The sequence below is a fragment of the Vairimorpha ceranae genome, assembly GCF_000988165.1.
Source record: "Vairimorpha ceranae strain PA08 1199 chromosome Unknown NODE_70, whole genome shotgun sequence".
Lineage (NCBI taxonomy): Eukaryota > Fungi > Microsporidia > Nosematidae > Vairimorpha > Vairimorpha ceranae.
In genome coordinates this window covers 1-19,675 of record NW_020169365.1, presented here as the reverse complement: position 1 = coordinate 19,675, position 19,675 = coordinate 1, and the positions used below count along the sequence as shown (strand labels likewise).

The 19,675-nt window shown below is 25.3% G+C and overlaps 5 protein-coding genes across 5 annotated transcripts; 3 read left to right on the top strand and 2 right to left on the bottom strand.

The window, feature by feature from the left end:
* Positions 1-3,869: 3,869 nt before the first annotated feature.
* Positions 3,870-4,001, top strand: AAJ76_7000015806 (hypothetical protein; the record flags this gene model as incomplete). Its single annotated transcript, XM_024476245.1, has 1 exon — positions 3,870-4,001. One exon carries the CDS (start codon positions 3,870-3,872, stop codon positions 3,999-4,001), a length of 132 nt encoding a protein of 43 aa, XP_024330196.1.
* A 3,353-nt stretch (positions 4,002-7,354) lies between these two features.
* Positions 7,355-7,549, bottom strand: AAJ76_7000012127 (hypothetical protein; the record flags this gene model as incomplete). The annotated part of the gene is made up of 1 exon (XM_024476244.1): positions 7,355-7,549. The coding sequence occupies one exon, from the start codon at positions 7,547-7,549 to the stop codon at positions 7,355-7,357; it is 195 nt and encodes a 64-aa protein (XP_024330195.1).
* Positions 7,550-9,479: 1,930 nt separating this feature from the next.
* AAJ76_7000010196 (hypothetical protein) lies at positions 9,480-10,814 on the top strand (the record flags this gene model as incomplete). The annotated part of the gene is made up of 1 exon (XM_024476243.1): positions 9,480-10,814. The coding sequence occupies one exon, from the start codon at positions 9,480-9,482 to the stop codon at positions 10,812-10,814; it is 1,335 nt and encodes a 444-aa protein (XP_024330194.1).
* Positions 10,815-13,065: 2,251 nt separating this feature from the next.
* AAJ76_700006610 (hypothetical protein) lies at positions 13,066-13,275 on the top strand (the record flags this gene model as incomplete). The annotated part of the gene is made up of 1 exon (XM_024476247.1): positions 13,066-13,275. One exon carries the CDS (start codon positions 13,066-13,068, stop codon positions 13,273-13,275), a length of 210 nt encoding a protein of 69 aa, XP_024330193.1.
* A 3,321-nt stretch (positions 13,276-16,596) lies between these two features.
* On the bottom strand, positions 16,597-16,743 carry AAJ76_700002933 (hypothetical protein; the record flags this gene model as incomplete). Its single annotated transcript, XM_024476246.1, has 1 exon — positions 16,597-16,743. The coding sequence occupies one exon, from the start codon at positions 16,741-16,743 to the stop codon at positions 16,597-16,599; it is 147 nt and encodes a 48-aa protein (XP_024330192.1).
* Positions 16,744-19,675: the final 2,932 nt, after the last annotated feature.

The window sequence follows — 19,675 nt, the reverse complement described above, 5'->3', positions numbered from 1 at the left end:
GTCGTATTGATTGATTCAAAACTTGTTGAAGTATATATTCCTGTAAAAAGATAGAAGAATTTAAACATTTTATGGGGTAAATTTTAAAATTTCTGTAAAATATACTAATTAGATGATAAAAATTTATAAACAACAAATTAAAAATAGTGAAATAAACGTAATCGTTCACAAAAACAATCTTTAAGTCGTTTGACGAGCTTTGTGTCGTCGGCTGAAAAATAATACTGACGAAGCCATACTGATTAAAGGCTTCAAGTATGTTAAAAACGCGAATTTTAATAATAGATTAATTTACAGTTTAATATTTCTCTTTATATTAGCTGAAATTCTTAATGTTTATTTTCTTTCTGCTGTTTTTTTAGGAGCAAGTCTTTATTTATAATTTTTGTTATTTTGTAAACAAGCAACTGTTGATTAATAAAAAAAATGATAAATTAAATCATAAACACTATATTAATTAAGATACGTTCAGTAACCACAAAAACACTCGTACGGCACTTTAATTTTATTGGTTACTTTTTGTTTTAATTGTTTATCTTGTTAGATACCACAAATATAAATGCTGCTTGTTTTTGACATTAAAATAATATAATTCAAATAATTTTTTTCATTTTTAAAAAATAATTAAATTTAATTAAATACAAAATTAAGTTAGAACTATATCGCCACACAGACATTTTTTGACTATAGCTACATTAAATATTTACAAAATTAAGTAAACACATTACTATCTTATTAAAAATTTAATGATTTATAAGCCTTGTAATTTACAATGCCTAAAATAGTTTTTTTTAGATTAAAAAAGATAATTTTTCCATGTTTCGACTTTTTCACGGCTGTGTCTCAAGCATGAACGCGAGCTGGGTTTACGAAAAAAATAGAATTAAGCTTTGGTATAAAATATTTAAAAGCTATAATCAATTTATACTATACAAAATATATTAGCTAAAATCTATAGTTCATATTATTTATTAATACCATCTATGATGTCTTTTAAAAAGAAAATGAACAAATTTATACCTTAAGATAAAAGAGTAGCATATTCTAAAAGCATAAATTAATACTTTTTTTCTTTATAAAAAACTGTTAGAGCCCTCTAATAATTCAATAAGCATTTTTATAACAAAACAATACATTCAAATTGTACGGGTTTTGAAATATTTGTGAATCTTTGTATGACATTTTTTCATTTAGTGTCGCGAATCCGCGCCCAGGGCGCGGCTATCTTTTGTCTTTATTTTTTAAAACTGAAACTTATCTTTATTTTAATTGCATTTTTGTATTATATTATTATAAATTTTTAATCGTATTGTATTACCATTATTAGGTAGTGTGTTATATATGTATAGAAAATTGTTTTTCGGTATAATGATTTTTAATCTACTATTCAATAAATTAATCAATAGAAATATATATATATATATATATATATTTATAAGAATACAACTTGCTAAATTTTTACGAACGCAAGATATATTTCTTTAAAGTTTAAATGAAGGCAATTTGACACTTTGTTATAAGCTCCCGTAGGAATTGAACACCCAACAAAGTCAAAGTACAGTGCACGTCAAGATGTTAAGCCCAATAAAAAAATCTACTTTTATCAATACAATCGACATAAAATAAGAAAGATCAGATTAGAAATCAAGCTTAAATAAAATGTTAAATAACTGTAAAAATTTTGATTTTTTAAATCAACCTGATTATAATTATAGGTCATTATGAAATTTTGATTTTTTTTAACAAAAAATCGAGTCAAGATGTTAAGACCGTTGCCAAAATTCAGTATAAAATTAAAATATAAATAAACTGATTTATTCTTAAAAACATTTAAGAATTTTGGTTTTATATAAATTTATTATTAATTTAAGGGTTTAAAAAAATTAATTTAGCTTTAAATTAAACTAAAAAATTCTATACACAAAATTATAAGTAAAACCATATACTAAAATTGATTAAATTTGAAAATGGTTTTTAATTTGTTACGATATCTTGGAATATTAATGTTTGTAAAATGTATACTTGAGGACGTTTTTAAGATTTTTTAAAAAAAATAATTTTAGCCCTTATGAGCGAAGGAAAATTTTTAACCTGCAGTGAAAAATGATTAATAGATGCTTATTACATATCAAGTAAAAGCTTTAGTCAAATTAGTATTTTACTAGGAAGAAGTAAGATTGCGACCAGACATTGTATAGCAGCTAAGATAATCTAAATCTACTGAAAAAACGGATATTTTTTTAAGGTCGTAACAAAAATTAAAAAATGGTAACAAACTGTCGTGTTTTGCAAATAAAAATGAAACGATGTAGATTTTTTAAATTGCTTATTAGTTTTCATCTTCGATTTCCTTCAAGCAACAACTCTTCCATATAGTTTTTATAGTTGATAAACAAACAAGTGAGTAAAATAAAAGAAATACAAAGAGTACTAGAGCATTTTAATAAATGAAAGTAAAATAAAATCCTCTTAAGGGTTTGTTTGCACAAACACATTGTAATGATTAAACAAACAATCTACATAATAAAGTTGGTTCATTACAAGAGATACCTGTGATTTGCGTTGCTTGTAAATTTAGTGTTGTATTATCTCTTTACTATAAATTATTTACTTTTGTCACTTTAAACAATTCTAATGTCATTTCTGTCGTATACGCTTTACTCCGAGATAAGTCCTTAATAATTATAAAGAAATGTATTGTGTTCTATTTATTTTAATTAGTAGATTTTCCTCGCAGTTAGTCAAAACCGACTTTGAAAAAGCTCTATTTTAGCTTTGATGCCAACTTTACTCCCGGAATTTCAGAAGTTCAAGCTCTGGCTTTCAATTTCATTTAGGCAGAACATTTTTAAAAAGCTAAAAAGAATTTAATTTTTACTATAGATATCTTGATATGGCTATTGTATTTAAAATTTGTAAAATCTTTAGTTGGATCATCTTGTGTAGATAGAAATTTTGTGGAAGATACATTTAATGAGCTTAGAAACAATTTAGATTTTCCATCGTGCCTATCACGCTTATTTTCTTAATACCTTTACACGATTTATATTGGTTCTAATGTGCATGAAGTGATTTTTTCCATATATGATGTAAAATCAATAAATGAATATTAAATTAACATTATTCCAAGTTAGACAACGAAATTAAAGGTTGACACAGTGCATTTGCAAGTATTTTTGGAACTTCTAACCACAATTTTATTTTATTGATATGTAAGCTTCTTGAAAAAGAAGAAGTAACACACTAAAATCTTCAAAAGTTGAATGCAGGATTTTCCCCTCCGCGAAGACGGTGTTATGTACGACCAAAGAGTATCATAAATAATCTACATATTGAGGTTGGATACCAAAACTAAGGTGTTACATTTTTAAAGACTTGTAAATGTTTTTATTATTTATGTATTTTTAAAATTTGAGCCCACAAAAGTGGGCTCAAATGTCTGGCCACAGCACCATAGTAGTTTTAATATTTCGTTTTTGGTTCTTTGCTTTTTTTAATATTATTCAGTTGATTTTATTAAAATTGCAATTTAATTAAATTGTTAGGAATACATTAATATGTCAAATATCCTTGTGTTAATATATTAAAAGAAATTTGAAAGAAATATTTATACATATACGCTTTTAAAAAAACTTATGTTTTCTAATAAAATCCCTTTTGATCACGCAAAAACTAAATTACATATCTAATTTATAAAAATAAATTGCAATTTAATTTTTATTTAAATGAAAAGCAAATTTCTTTTTTTTAATATAATGCAAATAATAACAAAAAATTATACCTTTTAAAGAACAGGAATTGAATGTAAAAAATATTTTGATTTACCATTTTATGAGTAATATATGGAAAAAATATAAATTTACCCATTAATGTTATCGATAATGAATTGGTATATTTTATCAATATGTTTGGTATTTACAGCAGTTTTTATATTTGCTCTTTTTAAATCACATTCAAATGCATTAACTAAGATTTCTTTAAAAAATTATGTGTCAGATTAATTTAATACTGATGTTGCATTGAAAGATGCCCATTATTTTTTGATGTACCATTAAATATCAAAGAAAATTTTGTGTTTATGGCTAAGCTTTTATTGTATTTTTAAAATACCAAGAAAGTATTGTAAAAGTTATATTTTGATGTTTATATTGAATATTTAAAACAACCATCTGTATCTGTCCCACCCAAGCATTTAAAAAATCGAGAAGCGTATGAACGTATTTTTTCTAAGAATCATACTAAACGAAGATATTCTGCCATTCCTCATGACATCAAAATCAATTTAAGTTTATCTAAGAATTTAGACGACAAGCTTGTTAAAATTGTTCAAAGATTTATCGGAAGTTTGTATACAAATTTGAATATCCTTTTAGCAGATGATTTAAAAAATAAATTAAATAAAAAAAAACCAGAAAGGGATTTAACAATGCTATCAGATTGAAAAATGACTAATTGATATATGAAGCATTAGTTATATGTTAAAACTTTAAATATTTGTGCTTAATGTATTTGACTTTATTTAACAGGCCTAATGTCTTATTTTGCTACAAGTTTGTTAAACTTCAAATATATATAAATCTTAAAACCTTTTTTTCTGCATAAAATTTTTTTAGTATAAAAACAATGTTTTGTAATCTTTTATTGCATAAGGCAAATTTTATTTCAATAAAGCTATTAAAGTAAAATTAAGAATGTTTACATGACGCCATAAGAATGTAGTTCGACAACAAATGAACTGTTTAAAAAAATATAACAGATGTCTTAACGAATAACATTAAGAAAGTAAAAAAGTCTTTAAAAATGTTTTTAGAAATAAAATTTTTAATCATATATTTACAATAAAAGATCAACTGCAAGATTAAAAAAATATCTGACATCTTTTAAGATAAAGTATTTAAACAACGAACGATATCTTTAAGTAAAAATGTTATCTTAAATGAAATGAGAATAGCAAATAGAAAGCGTCCCTGAATGTGCATGAACTAAAAATTTAAGAGACCTTGTGAATGAAGAATTATTGAAACACATACCCAACTCTGTAAAAAAATGTATTGTAAAATACTCCTAAAAGCATGTCAGACATACACAAATATATGCATAACCCGCACACCTAATAACAAAGTATAGAGAAAATTCTGAATGGGAGAGAAATATTTATAGTAAAATATAAAATGCCACAAAACCCAAAAAATTAAAATATCAATACGTTGAGTCCAAAAATTACCGAAATATTTAGGGGTTACAAAAAAATAAATAAATAAACTAGCATTTATTAGTATTAGTAATTTAGGTGCAGGGCCGTATTTTCGGACATAAAATGTGCCCAGAAATAAGGTCCTCAAGGGCTTTTTTTATTTCCATCCTTATGAAAGCATATTACAGCATTAATAAAAATTTAAGTTCTAATATCTGTGATACTTGTTAAGATTCTACTAATTATTTGATACAATTAACTTTAACAATTGGCGTTTTTGTAGGGTAGTGAACACTGCATAGAGTATAGTTCTAACAAATTATTTATTAATAAGCCCCTTTGGGCTGGCATCTTGTTATTTTGTTTATCGTCTCTGGTGTTCGTCACATTCATCGGCATCTATTTCTCCTTTTTTTTGGAGGGGGGGTAAGACTTTATTTAAATTGAATTTTAATTTAACAGTTAATTGCTTCATTAATAAAAATTATAAATTAAACAATAAATTAATCAAAAATATTAAAGTAAACAAAATAAGGTTAGACAAAATGTTGTTTTATACCACAGAACTAGAGATTTATGACAGATAAAAAAATTTTAACTTCAGATTAACCTGCACAATCATCAGACATAAATCTTATATAAAATTTATGGCATATTCTTAAGATAGAAGTAGGAAAAGAAACCCAAAAAATATAAATGAATTAAAGAAATGTTATGAAGAGGAGTGGAATAAAATGGATGTTGAAGTGTGTAAACAGTTGGTAAAGAGCATGAACAGTAGATGAAATAAATTAATAATAGTGAAAGGTGGGCATACAAAATTTTAAAAAAAAATATTGTTTTTTTTGCCACTTTTTTTTCATTTAACTAATAAAAGCATTGTGTTTGCTGTAAAATTAAATTAAGTACTTAAGCAGTTATAAATAAATATTTGTAAGTTCTCTCAAAATACTAACAATTTATCTTATTATAAAATTTGTAATTGCAAAATTTAATATTCCCTTTTCTGACATTACTGTAGCAACAGAATGATATTACAAAAAGTAAAATTACTTTAAGTATTATATCAAGAGATGATTTAAAATATCACTGTTTGAATCAAATGGCATTGTTTATTGCCGCCGAATGAATATTTTGCATGGTGTTTTAATTATGGTTAAAATTTTTTTTCGCAGAAAGAAGTCAGAAATATTTTCCTTATTGAAAGTAAAATGAATTTAGAATAATAAAATTCTCAATGATAATTTATTTAAAAGTGCTGAAGAATTTTATTCAAAAATTTTTTGCTTCAACAGGATAATGATCCAACGCTCACAATAAAGTTTTTAAATTCTAAAGTATATAAAAATTAGATGGCACTATAATCATATAATCTAAAGATAATTGAAAATTTGGATTGTGTTTTGAAAAGAAATGTTAGTGCAGGATGGTGAAAAAATATTCAAAATTAAAAGTTGTTGTAGTAGAATAATGAAAAAATATACGCATGTAATTGTTTCAAGAGTTAGTTTAGAACTGAAAAAAGGATGAAGCGATAATTAAAGCGAAAAGGGGTCATACAAATTATTAATAAAAAATTTCTTATTTTTCACCTAAAATTTATTTTATTATAATCACCCGCTATTTGGTTAGAAATTGAAAACAAAGCATTAAAATACATGTGGAAATATATTTAAGGCATATGTATTGAATTTTAGTTATTAATAAAAAAATAATTAGATAAATTTAAAAAAAATAAATTTTCTTTTTCAATTCCGCTACTGTATATCATTAAAATCTCGTTCTTTTTTCGATTTATCAGTAAAAAAATACTTTCCATTCTACAAACCTTTATAATATTGTGGTGTATAAATATAACAGGATTTTAGCTACTAAATTTATACATTTTTTAAATCATTTCAGCAACACCTTCCTCAACCCTAAGTTCTCTGGCTTTACATCATAATGATATTTCAAAAACGAACATGTAAGTCCCCCGAAAACAATACTAAACTATAATTAGAAATTATTGACTATAATATACTTATTTGTCTTTAATTTTAACTTACCCAGTATTATAATATCAAATCCTTCAATTATAAATTTTCCATGATGCATTATTTAAAAAATTAAGTTGCCTGCAAATGATATTTTTCCTCTTAAACAAGTATAAAACTCTTCTTAATGTGCAACGCCTAAAGCGTTTACTATTAAAACGTCAACATAATCTTTAAAAAGGCTGCTTAAATTTGTGTGAGTGAAAATTTTTTTGTTCTTTAGAATGAATCTCAATTTTTCCGCAAGCACAAATTTTTCTATCTTATAATTTTCAATTTTGCAAAGCCACAAATTTTCTCTAAATTCTTGTTTAATCATTTTTGTAGTATATTAAATAAGATCAGATCTTTCAAATCCCACAGTTTGTAATTAGGTTTTCTCTGTCCACTGGTTGAAAAAAAAATCATTTTAATATAAGATAAAAGATAAAAAGTTTTCATTAGTATGTAGCTTCTAAGCATAATTTTGATAAAAACACACTTCTTTGAGCCAAATTTATTTCCTTTCTTGCTTAAATTTGTGCCTTAAGCCTGTAATTGTAAGATTCTACGTGCTGAGTTGCACGCCGCAAAAGAGTCTAAAAAATTGTATTTATGACAAACAGTGTAACAATTTTAATCATCTGTGTTAGATAAGCTTCTATAATCTTTCTATTCATCAAAGTGTAAAATACTTTCGGCTTTAACAATAGAATTTTTTATAGAAATAAGAACGCTTGCAGTCTAAATTCTACAATAGCAGATATCCTAACGTAGGTTTAAATGATGTATCTACAATGCTGAAACTTCAACAAGCCTTTGAAGATTTACCTCTATGACACTTAACATTATAATTCAACATGGTTCCATATATTTGCACAATAATCTTAGGACCTCTCAGTTTAATAGAGTTGTCAGTGAAAAATATAGCAATTCGTTTAATAATAATGTTTTGTAGCTTGATTAAAAAAGCTTTATCAATGCCTAAATGTTTAATGATTTTAAAATAATTATCAACATATGTATAGTATTAATTTGCTTTATGTATTGTTTTAATATCATTTGAAAGAGTAAAGACAAGAATTGGATCGCAGAAAGTGGTTTTTTGGTAGTTCTGACAACCATAAAAGCAGCATCTCCACTCAAACTTATCAGTTAGTTTAGAATTATGCATGAGGCGCATATTTTTATGGCAAAATTTATAAGCCTATTTATCTCTGATTAAATCTCATTTAAAAAATAAAGTTGACGTTTCGCTTTTATCTGCTTTAATTATTAAATCTAATCTTGCTTTTTTCATCGCATAAAAAGTTTAAAATTTGAAAAATTAATATGATATAAAAGTTTCCGTTAGTCCCCCGGCGAAGAATAGGGTAGACTTGGTCTATTAAATGTCGAGCATCAACTAACTGTTTTGTTAGTCCGCTGTAATTTTTAAAAAAATGTTTAGGAAAAGTACTTTTATTTATGGCGCAAGTTTTTAAATAAGTAGTGATAATATTGCTAACGCTTTACTTTTTTTATTCTGAAGCTCGAAAATATTTAATAAATAAATGAAAAGGATGAAGCAATAATTAAAAAAATAAATTGGGGTCAGTTTATTACTTTTGTCTTTATTTATGAAATGTCTTAAAGTGATTATTAAATAAGTTTTCATTTGGCATGTTTATTTAGTAAGCTTTTCTTTCATATCTTTTTTAGCTGATTTTGTGTCAGATCAAAACATTTATTAGATTTTATGCATTGAAAGTATTATAATTATTAATATTTTTGGTAGATATGGTAATGACATATTTACACCTTTAAAATATGTAAAAAAATGTTTCATCTTAAAATCACAATTCTCAACAGTGACATGGTCGTTTTTAAGTTTAACTACTGTAAGGATTTTTCTAAATTCTTTTTTAATTAAAATCCTTTTAATTTACTTATTTTTTTTAAATTTTGTTTATTTTTTTATGAAATCATACCACCTTAAATTTCTATTTTTAATTAAATTTGTAGTTTTAATTAAATTTTCCAGAAAAATAAATCAAATATTTATAATGTAAAGTCAAAAAAGTTTGCTAACAGATATAGAAAAAACAAACAAATACATATTTACTGATAAATCATATGCTAGATTGTATCATGACAATAAGATTATTTTTATAAATCATAAACGTTCACTTTATTATATTTATAAAAAGTTTTTGAAAATCTTAATTAGTTTAATTATAGATGATTGAAAAATTTAATTCAAATATAAATTTTAGAATATACCCCTCAAAATGTTTAAATTCTTTTACTTTTTTACGGGTATATGTACCTCAACAAATAATGAATCGATCAATACTACGGAATCTGTTGCAAGTGATATGAATGAAAATAAGGCAAAAAATAAATATCAATATGATCAAATTCTAAATGGCAACAATAGCACAAATCAATTTTCAGAGCAAGGGAACTATAAGCTGGAAAAAATCATTGGAAACACTTTGGGTTTAGAAAAAGAATCACGGCCTAAAAGTACACAAGGTTCTGTCGAGGATAATCCCTTTTTTGATACAGTGAATTTCAAATGCGTTCAAGATAATAACAACATTACAAATATTGAACTTCTTGAAAACCCTATTATAAAAAAACTTAAATTAGATAATAATAGTAAATGTATAACTTCTGAAAATGCAAGGCATCCAGTACAAATTTTTCAAATTAGTCCAAATATATACTATAGTAGTACATCTAGCCGTTTTAAATCTCAAAAACAATATGATGAAGTATTAAACTCTGATAAGGCGATAAATGATCAAAGTAAAGGCCAAAATGATAATATAAAATGTGAAGAGATTACAACATATGAAGATAAGAAAAATTTATTGATTAAGTTTTATTATACTTATATCGAAAAATTTAATGCATATAAAATTGCCAGAAAAAATTTAAATTACAATCTTGTATTTCAAAATAAAACAGTACAACCCAATAATCAACAAATGACAAATTTAGATTTATTAATGGATTTTTGTAGAGAGGTTCTAGGTCATGTTAAATCTTCATTTGACAAAGCCAAAAATGAGAAATTTTTAATTTCAAAAAAAGATTTCTTTTATGTAAATATAGACAAAAAATTTATATCTAAGTTGTCAAAAGACAAAAGGCTCTATTTTTTGAGAAAAGTAAGTTTAAATAATAGTGTTGAATATCAAATAAAAAAGATAGAAGACAATTCTTTCTTTAAAGAATCTTCATGTGAATCTATAAAAGAATTAATAGTAGAATGCGATATGTTTTTAAAAGAAGTGGTAAAATATTTTTTGTCTTTTACTTTAGCTGCTAAACTGCAAGAGAGAAATTTTAAGTTAATTTACAATGAATGTAAAGATATCTCACAAAGAATAACAAATATTTCACAAAATGTACAATTAGAATGTATCGTTATAATTATAAAAATGTTAATTGAAGGTTTAGAGTGCTCTTATGCTATTTTAAATATAGATTATAATTTACGTATGTTATTTAATTCTGTGACACATTTGTCTACAGATATTAAATGGTTAATTTCCCCTTTAAAGAACATTATGGATAGTATTGATAAAGAATATAAATGTAGTGAATCTAACTAATATATTTTATAAATAATTAATTGATTACACGTTTTTACATTCTATAATAAAACTTACCTTTGTTTTATCTTAAAACGAATTAAAAAAAATAAACTAATAAGTATTATAATCTTCAAGCATATTTAGTTTAGTATTTAAAATATTAGTAGTAACAAAAAGTAGTAAATTAAATTTTGCAATAACAAATTTTATAATATGACAAATTGTTGTTTTTTTTAGAAGGCTTACAAAAATTTTTAACTACTTAAGTATTTTATTTATTACTCAAACACAATGCTTTTATTAGTTAAATGGAAAAAAAGTGGCAAAAAAAGAAATATTTTTATTAAAAATTGAGTATGTCCACCCTTGGCTCTTAATAATTCATTCCATCTAACGTTCATACTCTTTACCAACTTTTTACACACATTAATTCTATCTTATTCCACTCTTTTTCAACACATTTCTTTAATTCTTTCATATTTTTTGGTTTCCTTTTTCTTATTTCTAACTTAAGAATATGAAATAGATTTTCTATAGGATTCATATCTGGTGATTGTGCAGGTCAATCTAATGTCAGTTTTTTTTCTCTTACAAGAGTCTCTAATACATTTACTCGTATATTTCAGATCATTACCTGTTGCAAAATATAGTTTTTTAATTTAAATTTTTAACGAAAGGCGCAAGATGTGTATCTATTCATTATTCTACCAATTATACATATATTTTCAACACCCGCTGTCGAAAAAAACATGCCCAAAACATGATACTACCATCACCATGTTTTACTGTATTTTAAAATTTTTTTATTATATCCTCGACCAACTTTTCTTCGCACATAAACTCTTCCATCAGATCAAAATAAGTTTTTATCGTTTCAACACTAAAAATAATTTTATTCCATCTTTTATCAAAGTAGCAAGTGTGTTTGCTTCCCAATGTTTTCTTTTCAAAATATGCTTTTTGGACAAAAATGGTTTTTTACATGTAATCCTATCATGTAATCTCATTTTACACAAATTATCTCTTATAAATCGATCGGATATATTTTTTTTGTAGTTTTTTTAAAATTCGCAGCAAGCTTAATATTACCGATCTGTAGCTCGGCTTTTTTTTCAAATAGGATATATCAATACTATTAATTAATGAAGGTCTACCAGATTTTCTTGTCTTTCAATTTGTTTCGTTTTATTAATTTTTTCTTGAGTTTGACACTGTTTACTGGCTTGTCGAGATCTTTTTTGCAATTTCTTTTTGTTTTCTGCCCATTTCAAAGTAAATATCTCTTTCAAATTTTTCACTTAAAGATAATTTTTGTAACGTAGGAGATGTCACAGCCAGAAGAAGACCCCATCCCATGCGCAGCTCAGCTTAAATTTTAAGAAAATTTTTGGATCGGATTAAAAATTTCTATGTATCGACGATTTCTATCAATAATACTAATATTTGATTTGTTTTTTTCCTGCATGGGTCAGAAAATTATCAAAATTTTATAAAATAAAACGTTATTGTTCCTCGACAACTTCATAATTTAATTCTCTCGCTTCTTTAGCAACATAAAAATCTTTTTGCTTTTATTTTAATTACTTTTTTGTTTCCGGGCCTAAACTTTAGCAGGAAAGGTGTTATTGATAAAAAACTCGATAAGTTATTCTCTTTTAAAATATGCAATTCTATTCTTAACATAGTAACTAAAGTAAATTAAAACATTTTGTATAAAATCGAGTACTTTTAAATAAAATAATAACTTAAGTTGGTTTCAAAACGATTACCAATTTTATGTACACGCTATAACTATTTTTATGTCTAAAAATAAAAATTCTTGTGAGGTCCAAATAGGGCAAGTTTAGAAGTTTTTTGCCAGCTGTCCAACGTCACTTGCTCAGAAAAATTATTTTTTTAGACTTATCTGTAATGTCAAACCGAGAAAATTTTATCGAATGGATAATTAGTCGTCCCGATGCTTGAAGGTTATGAGTTTAAATCCGAGGAGTGCAAATTCGCTAAGTAATAACCTGGCATTACACAACAATTGTCACAAAATATTTGTCGATAAAGTCGTATCGTAAGCTTTTCTGTAGGAGTCGACTAAGGGTTGTAAATGTCCTTAAAGATGTAGAGGAGGCATAATATCTTTGGGTCGACACGACAATTGCCTTAGCTGTTTAAGCATTTGCAGGTCGTAGTCGGAGACCTTTGGTAAGAAATTACATCAGAAGACCTGTCTGGGAAAGGCGTAGCAAGCCAGTGAAGCTCTAGCATTTCGCGTGGGATGGTGAGAGACAATCACGGTCATTATACCCATACCGCCTTATTTGACCACAAGACCCAGTTAAACCCTGGTCTGGTATCGTACCACCAGTTGTCGGCTCTCTGTAAAATCCTTACGGAAATTAATACATCTTCCTACCAACAAAGCCTTTGTGGCATGCTAGCACCGATAATGCGCTGTGTTGAGATTGAGGAAAGGGGATTTTTTTAAGAGAAGGAGATTAAGTATAAATAAAAAAAATAAAACAAGAAGATACAAAAGATTAGTTGAGGATTTAAGAAACAAATAGCTGTGATGTAAAAAATTATCTGAAAAACTTGTGTGTGGCTTATATAAATCTGATGAGCTGAAGTTTCTCTAATAAAAATTAATCAATAAAAATAATTTATTATTATAATAATAAATTTATTAGTATTTAAGCAGTAAAACTTCTGTAATAAACAATTTTATTTTTTTTTATGGTAAAGGAGTTCGTTAACGGTGCTTATAAACAAAATGTTGCGTGTTAAATATAATTTGTGCTTCTTTTAGCAATTAACAGTGCGTATAGTCATTTCCATTATTTAAAAGTTATTTAAAATTTACAATTAAATTTTGTATAAAAGATTCTATAATTGCACAAAAACTTGCACTATGCATCGAAGTGTATAATAATACAAAAGTTGAATTGTGTAATAGATATCAGAATACTACTATATTTCTTAACAATTTTCTATCTTTGATTTTGTGAGATCTTTTATTTATAGAATAAAGAGAAATCTTTATGTATAAACACTTGACTCTTTTGCATTTTATTTTAATATAACTTTTATACTATGCAGGATAGTAATAAATACCTCTAATAATGTTTTTTAACGAGAAAAAAAATTATTATGGAACGAATTGAGTTGTTATAATGTCGAATTTGTAGAAATGATAGATTAAAAATTTTTATGGATGGAAATTTAAAGCCATCTTCTTCTTATTTTTTTTAAATTTATATTAAAAATGCAGTTTTTAATCAACAAATGTTTCCGATATTTTATTTTATTGCTTTCTAGAACGAAAAACAGAAGAATCTTACAGTAGTGGTCATAAAAAACGCAATTTTAATTTAAATGTATAGAACTTTTTTATATTGCATTAAGTTTACATTACATATAAAAATTACATTTTTAGATCTATTTATTATTGTTATTATAAATTTGCGTCATAAAAATGCCTTAAAAAACTTTTTTTTAAAAAATGTGGACAAAAAAACGCAATAAATTTTTTAATATTTAGTATATCCCCCCCTTGCATCAATAATAGCACTACAACGTTTGTTCATGCTTTGAAACAATCTTAAACACGTTTTTTATTGGTTCTATTTTATTATTCAATAGTAAATTGCTCTACCTGTAATTAATTTTTTGGTCATCTTTTAGCAACGTTAATCTCAACAATTAACCATAAATTCTAAAGATAATTCAAATCGGGTGATTGTGCAGGCCAAATCATAGTGTTAATGTTTCAATCTATTAAATATTCACCCACATGCTTGCTTGTATGTTTGGAACCGTTATTCTGTTGAAAAATATAATTTTTCAATTTAAGTTTTTTGGCTGAACATGCCAAATTTGTGTCTAAAATTCTTGCATATTCTCTTAAATTTATTATTCCCCCCAATTTTATGTATATTTCCGACACTATCTGCTGAAAAACAGGCCCATACTATGATACTGCCATCTTCATGCTTAACAATTGGGGGAGGGAGATTTTTTTTATAATATCTTGTATTTTTTTCTTCGTACACATCTTTTATCATCAAATCAATAAAGATTTATTTTAGATTCATCACACCAAATTTTACTGGTCCATATTTCATTCCACCGCGAAGCATGTTTTTCAGCCCACTTCAATCTTGCCTTAATATTTTTTGGCAATTTGTTTTTTTTACAAGAAACCCAACAAAAAAGTCACATTCACATAATTTTTTTTTATTTTGCAGATATTGTTTTTCACGTTCTATTTTAATATCTTCTGTCAATTTTGTGCTACTAATTTTATAATCCTCAGAGATTTTAAATCATTATTTTTAAGAATATTGGACTTGCATGATTCAATCTTTTTCTTACAAATTCATCTTTTTTAGTTTTACTTTAAATCGTGTGATGATTGAAAGATGTACTTCATATTCTTCAGCATTTTACAATTGTTTCATCCTTTTTTTAAATACATTTTAATCCCAATTTTTTCATCCAGAGAAAGCTTTTCTGCCATGGGTTTAAATTTTAAATCTTTTTTATCTTTTAAAAAAGCATAACAAAAAAATTTAAATTAAAAATTGCGATTTTTGAACGGCACTTTTAGTTAATTATAAATTAACATATACATACGAACTTCCCATCATTAGTTTTGAAAAAAAAACATTTATACATTTGTGTAAACTATCTAGTTTGTAAGTTAATATTGTCTTACTAAAAATATTACATGGTTTTGAAAAGATTACATTTTTTATGGCTACTACTGTACACTAAACTGTTTGACAACATAATCCTAATTTTAAATACTATAAAATTCAATTTTGCCTACAAAAAATAGAAATTAATATTGAAATTGCTGCATTTATGACAATAAAAAACTCTTTCCGCAATTGTTTATGGATGATATTTTTATTTTGGTCAAGCTGTTTGGCTCCATGTATTATTCTTAGAATTACAAAATCTTTCTAATGAGGATATTGTCTTTTAGATTTTTGTTGAAGCTGCCACCAAACTTCCTTTAATTCCAGTAAAATACTGTTCAGCTATCTGAATACTTTTTTGTAATTCGTACACAGTAACGAAAAAAATAATAGAACTTCTTTCTTCCTAGATTTGTCTATTTACTTTTAATCATTATAACTAAGGTTTAATGCATATTTTTAAATACACTTTAAGTTTATCTATAATTTTTTTAATATTTAATAATCAAATAGCTAGGTTATTTTGATAAAAGTAGATTTTATATGTAGCGTGCCGCAAAGGAATGCGACTAGGCTTTAAGTAATTTTCTAATAAGCTTAAGACTTTTTCATTGCCGTCTGTTCCTTGCAGGGTTTTAAAATAACTTACATTTTTATTTAATAATTTATTAGAGTTTTTTTATAAAAGGCACGCATTAAATTTAGAATTGTTTTTATAGTAAATTTTTTAAATGTAATTAACATGTGGTTGTAATACCACAATATGGAAATAAAAATAAAACTTTTTATAGGATACTTGTATGACCACCTTTGCCCCAATTATTGCTTTATATCTTTTTTTTGGTCCTAAAACTAATTTTGGCACAGCTCCTTGGATTATATTACGTTCTTCTACTACAGCAACTTTTAATTCTTTAATATTTATTCATATCGTATAGAATTAACATTTTTCTTCAGAACATACCATAGATTCTCAATTGGATTTAGCTTCAGAACATACCATAGATTCTCAATTGGATTTAGATCAGGTTATTGAGATGGATATTCAATTTATTTTATTTTTTAATCCAAAAAGTTCTCTTGCAAGCTTTGATGTGCGCTTTGGATTAGTATCCTATTAGAATTAAAAAAAATTTTAAATTTAAATTTTTAGCATTTTTAAATAAATTATCATTAAAAATTGTAGTATATTTATAACTATCCATCTTGCCTTCAATTATGAGAATATTTCTAACACATTTCTCCGAAAACATCCCTAAACAATTATTGAACAATTAGCATGCTTAATCGTAGCTGTTAAATTTTTTAAATCATACCAAAAGCCGTCTTTTTGGCGGCAATTAACTATTCCATCTGATTCAAACAATAATATTCTAAATTTAAAACTCCATATAATACATTTAAATTTATTTTTCACTAAGTAATACCATGTTGTTGCTAGTCTTATTTTATCTTAAATATTTTTTTTGAACAAAAATGGTTTACATGCTCTTCTCCTGCCTTAATTACCCAAATCAATTAACTTTTTTCCTAACAGTTCTAGAAAGGATTTTCTTTTTTTTATTTAAAAACTTTTTCTGCCAACTCAATTGAGCCTATTAATTGGTCCCGTATAATTTCCTTGTTACGATATAATAAATCACTGTAGGTAAATAAAGTTTTCTACCAAAGCCTTATGTTCAAATGAATGTTCCTTTTTTTCATATTCTTTTATTGTTCTAGAGACATAAGAAGGACGTAAATTGAATTTTTGTGTAATTTTTTTTGGCTGTTTTCAACTTTATATTCTGAGCCTAAGCAAAAATTTTCTCCCTTAACATAAAGACTAGAAAACTTTTAATTTTATATTTTAAAGAAAAATTTAAAAATCCTATTTTTTATTTTCGGGTAAAATTTACTTTTTTAAATTGCGCAAATAAAATTCTTCATTCGTTAATTAACCCTTAAAATCAAATTAAAAATTCATTTAAGGTATGCCATGCCCTATAAGATATCTCCCAGTCAAAAGATATTTTTCAATAATACTTTTAATGCTTTTGTTTGTTCCATACCTTAGCGGAAGTCTTAATCTCCATGCGCTATGTTAAGGCTTTACTAAATTTTCCTTCGACATTTTCGTTCCTTTTAATTTTTGTCTTCACTTTTTTTAGAATAAAATTTATTTATTTGATTTTTTTGTCATAGGAGGCTATGGCAAAATATAAAATTGGTTTTTTAAGAAATGAAACTATATGTTTGTTTAAGTTTTTTGTAAAAAATTCAAATTTTTAATTCTGCTACTGTAAATCAAGTGAAAGTGCTACATTAATAAATTTAAAAATATATTGTATCTACGTGTTTAGATATTAATAATTTATTGTATTCACAAGGTGTATGGTATCATTCAAACTTTTTATATATTAGAACATGCAAATTATCGAGGGGACAATTGGTAAAATTGACAAATTAGTTTATAAAGCCACTGCAAATTTTTATTAATTTTAGACAAATAAAAGGAAATGCCTTGGAAAAATAAAATAGAAAAATCCAATGATACTGGCTGGCAAAGCTCTCAAGTTTAGAAAAAGTGTTGAGAATTGTGATTTAAAGATGAAACATATTTTATTATGTTTTAAACGGAGATATGTCATCATCATTTCCACTAAGATATAATAAGAACTAGAATACTTATATATATAAATTTTAATTTATGTTTTAATCTGGTACAAGATCAGCTAAAAAAGATATAAAAAATAAAAAAAGAAGGGATATACAAAATAAAAAAATGAAACATGAATAGCTCAGCACGATTAAAAGCATAAAAACGATGTTTACGGTTAAAGAATCCCTATAAGGCTAATAAAAAGAAAAGATTATTTATTTGTTCTTATAAAGAACGACACTTAAAGTTGGACACCTTACTAGAGGCTACAACAATATTAAAATAGTATTTTAAAATATCATGCCCGCGAGGATGGGCCCACCCAAAGTATTTTTCTAACATGCTTTAAATACTACTAAAATTTAATTTATTTATTACTTTTTTGCCAGAATCCTGTTCTAGAGTTGTCTTGGTTTACTTTATTATAATCACTACAATTTTGCATTTCTACCTTCCTCTTATTTTAAAAAATTTTAAATTTTTTACGATTGTGGGTCTTAACAAAAGGTTAAATTTTAAATAGATTAAAATTTTAGTAATATTATGCAAAAAGCATAATTTATTACTTATATTTTCATTCCATTTTTAGCTCTAGTTATCAAAGCTTTAAACAAATTAGTAATACAAGAAACAAACAAAATCACATTTTTATTAATTATAAAAGTTAATTCATCAGTGAAACAGTCTAAAGGTATGAGTTAGGAAGGTCTTTTTGTCCCCCTTTACATCGTAGACAGTGGTATAAAAAAATTTTTTTTTGAAAAAACTTACATTCGTGCAACTGGCCCGTCACGGGTGTCAAAAAAGCAGGGGTCTGAAGGAGAATGCGAAACTAAATGCTTTGATGGCTGCTGTTTCTACAAAATAATGTTTTTGTTTTATAATTTACTTTCTCCCTTTATGACACGTTTCTACTCATACTGTTGATTATACTTTAGTAAGAGGAAAAATACTTATATAAAAAATTCGCAAAAATCCATTTTTAATATAAACTTAATTACAAGATTGTTCATTTTAATGAATCAGAAAAAAATATAATAAATTAAATACTTAAAAAAACTTTATTTTTTAAAACTAAATGTTTAGTGCCAAAAATTTGAGCTCCTGGTGTATTTGAGGAGTAGTAATCTTTTTAAAAAAAGTTCTAAAATATTTTTAAAAAAAGCTCAATTGGCCTTTAATTAAAAAAAATTGTTCTATATAGTTTCTGTAATATTCATTGCTCTTTTTCAATTATAGCTTAAAAGATATATTTCTTTTATAAGGTTAAATGTTTATAATAAAAAATTTAAGAATTCGTTTTTTCTTGAAAAAACTATTTTGTTAAAATTAAATTGTTACATGTATCTACAATACTACAACTGCAGTAATTTTATTAATATCTAAAAATTTTGATATTGTAAAAAATTTTTTTGTATAGACAATAAGTAAATTACTAACATACCGAAACAAATTTTAGTACATTAATTGTTTAAGTTTTTATATAAATTTCGCTTTATGTGTATATATCTGTTCTTTTTAAACTTTAAACTGTTATTCTAATA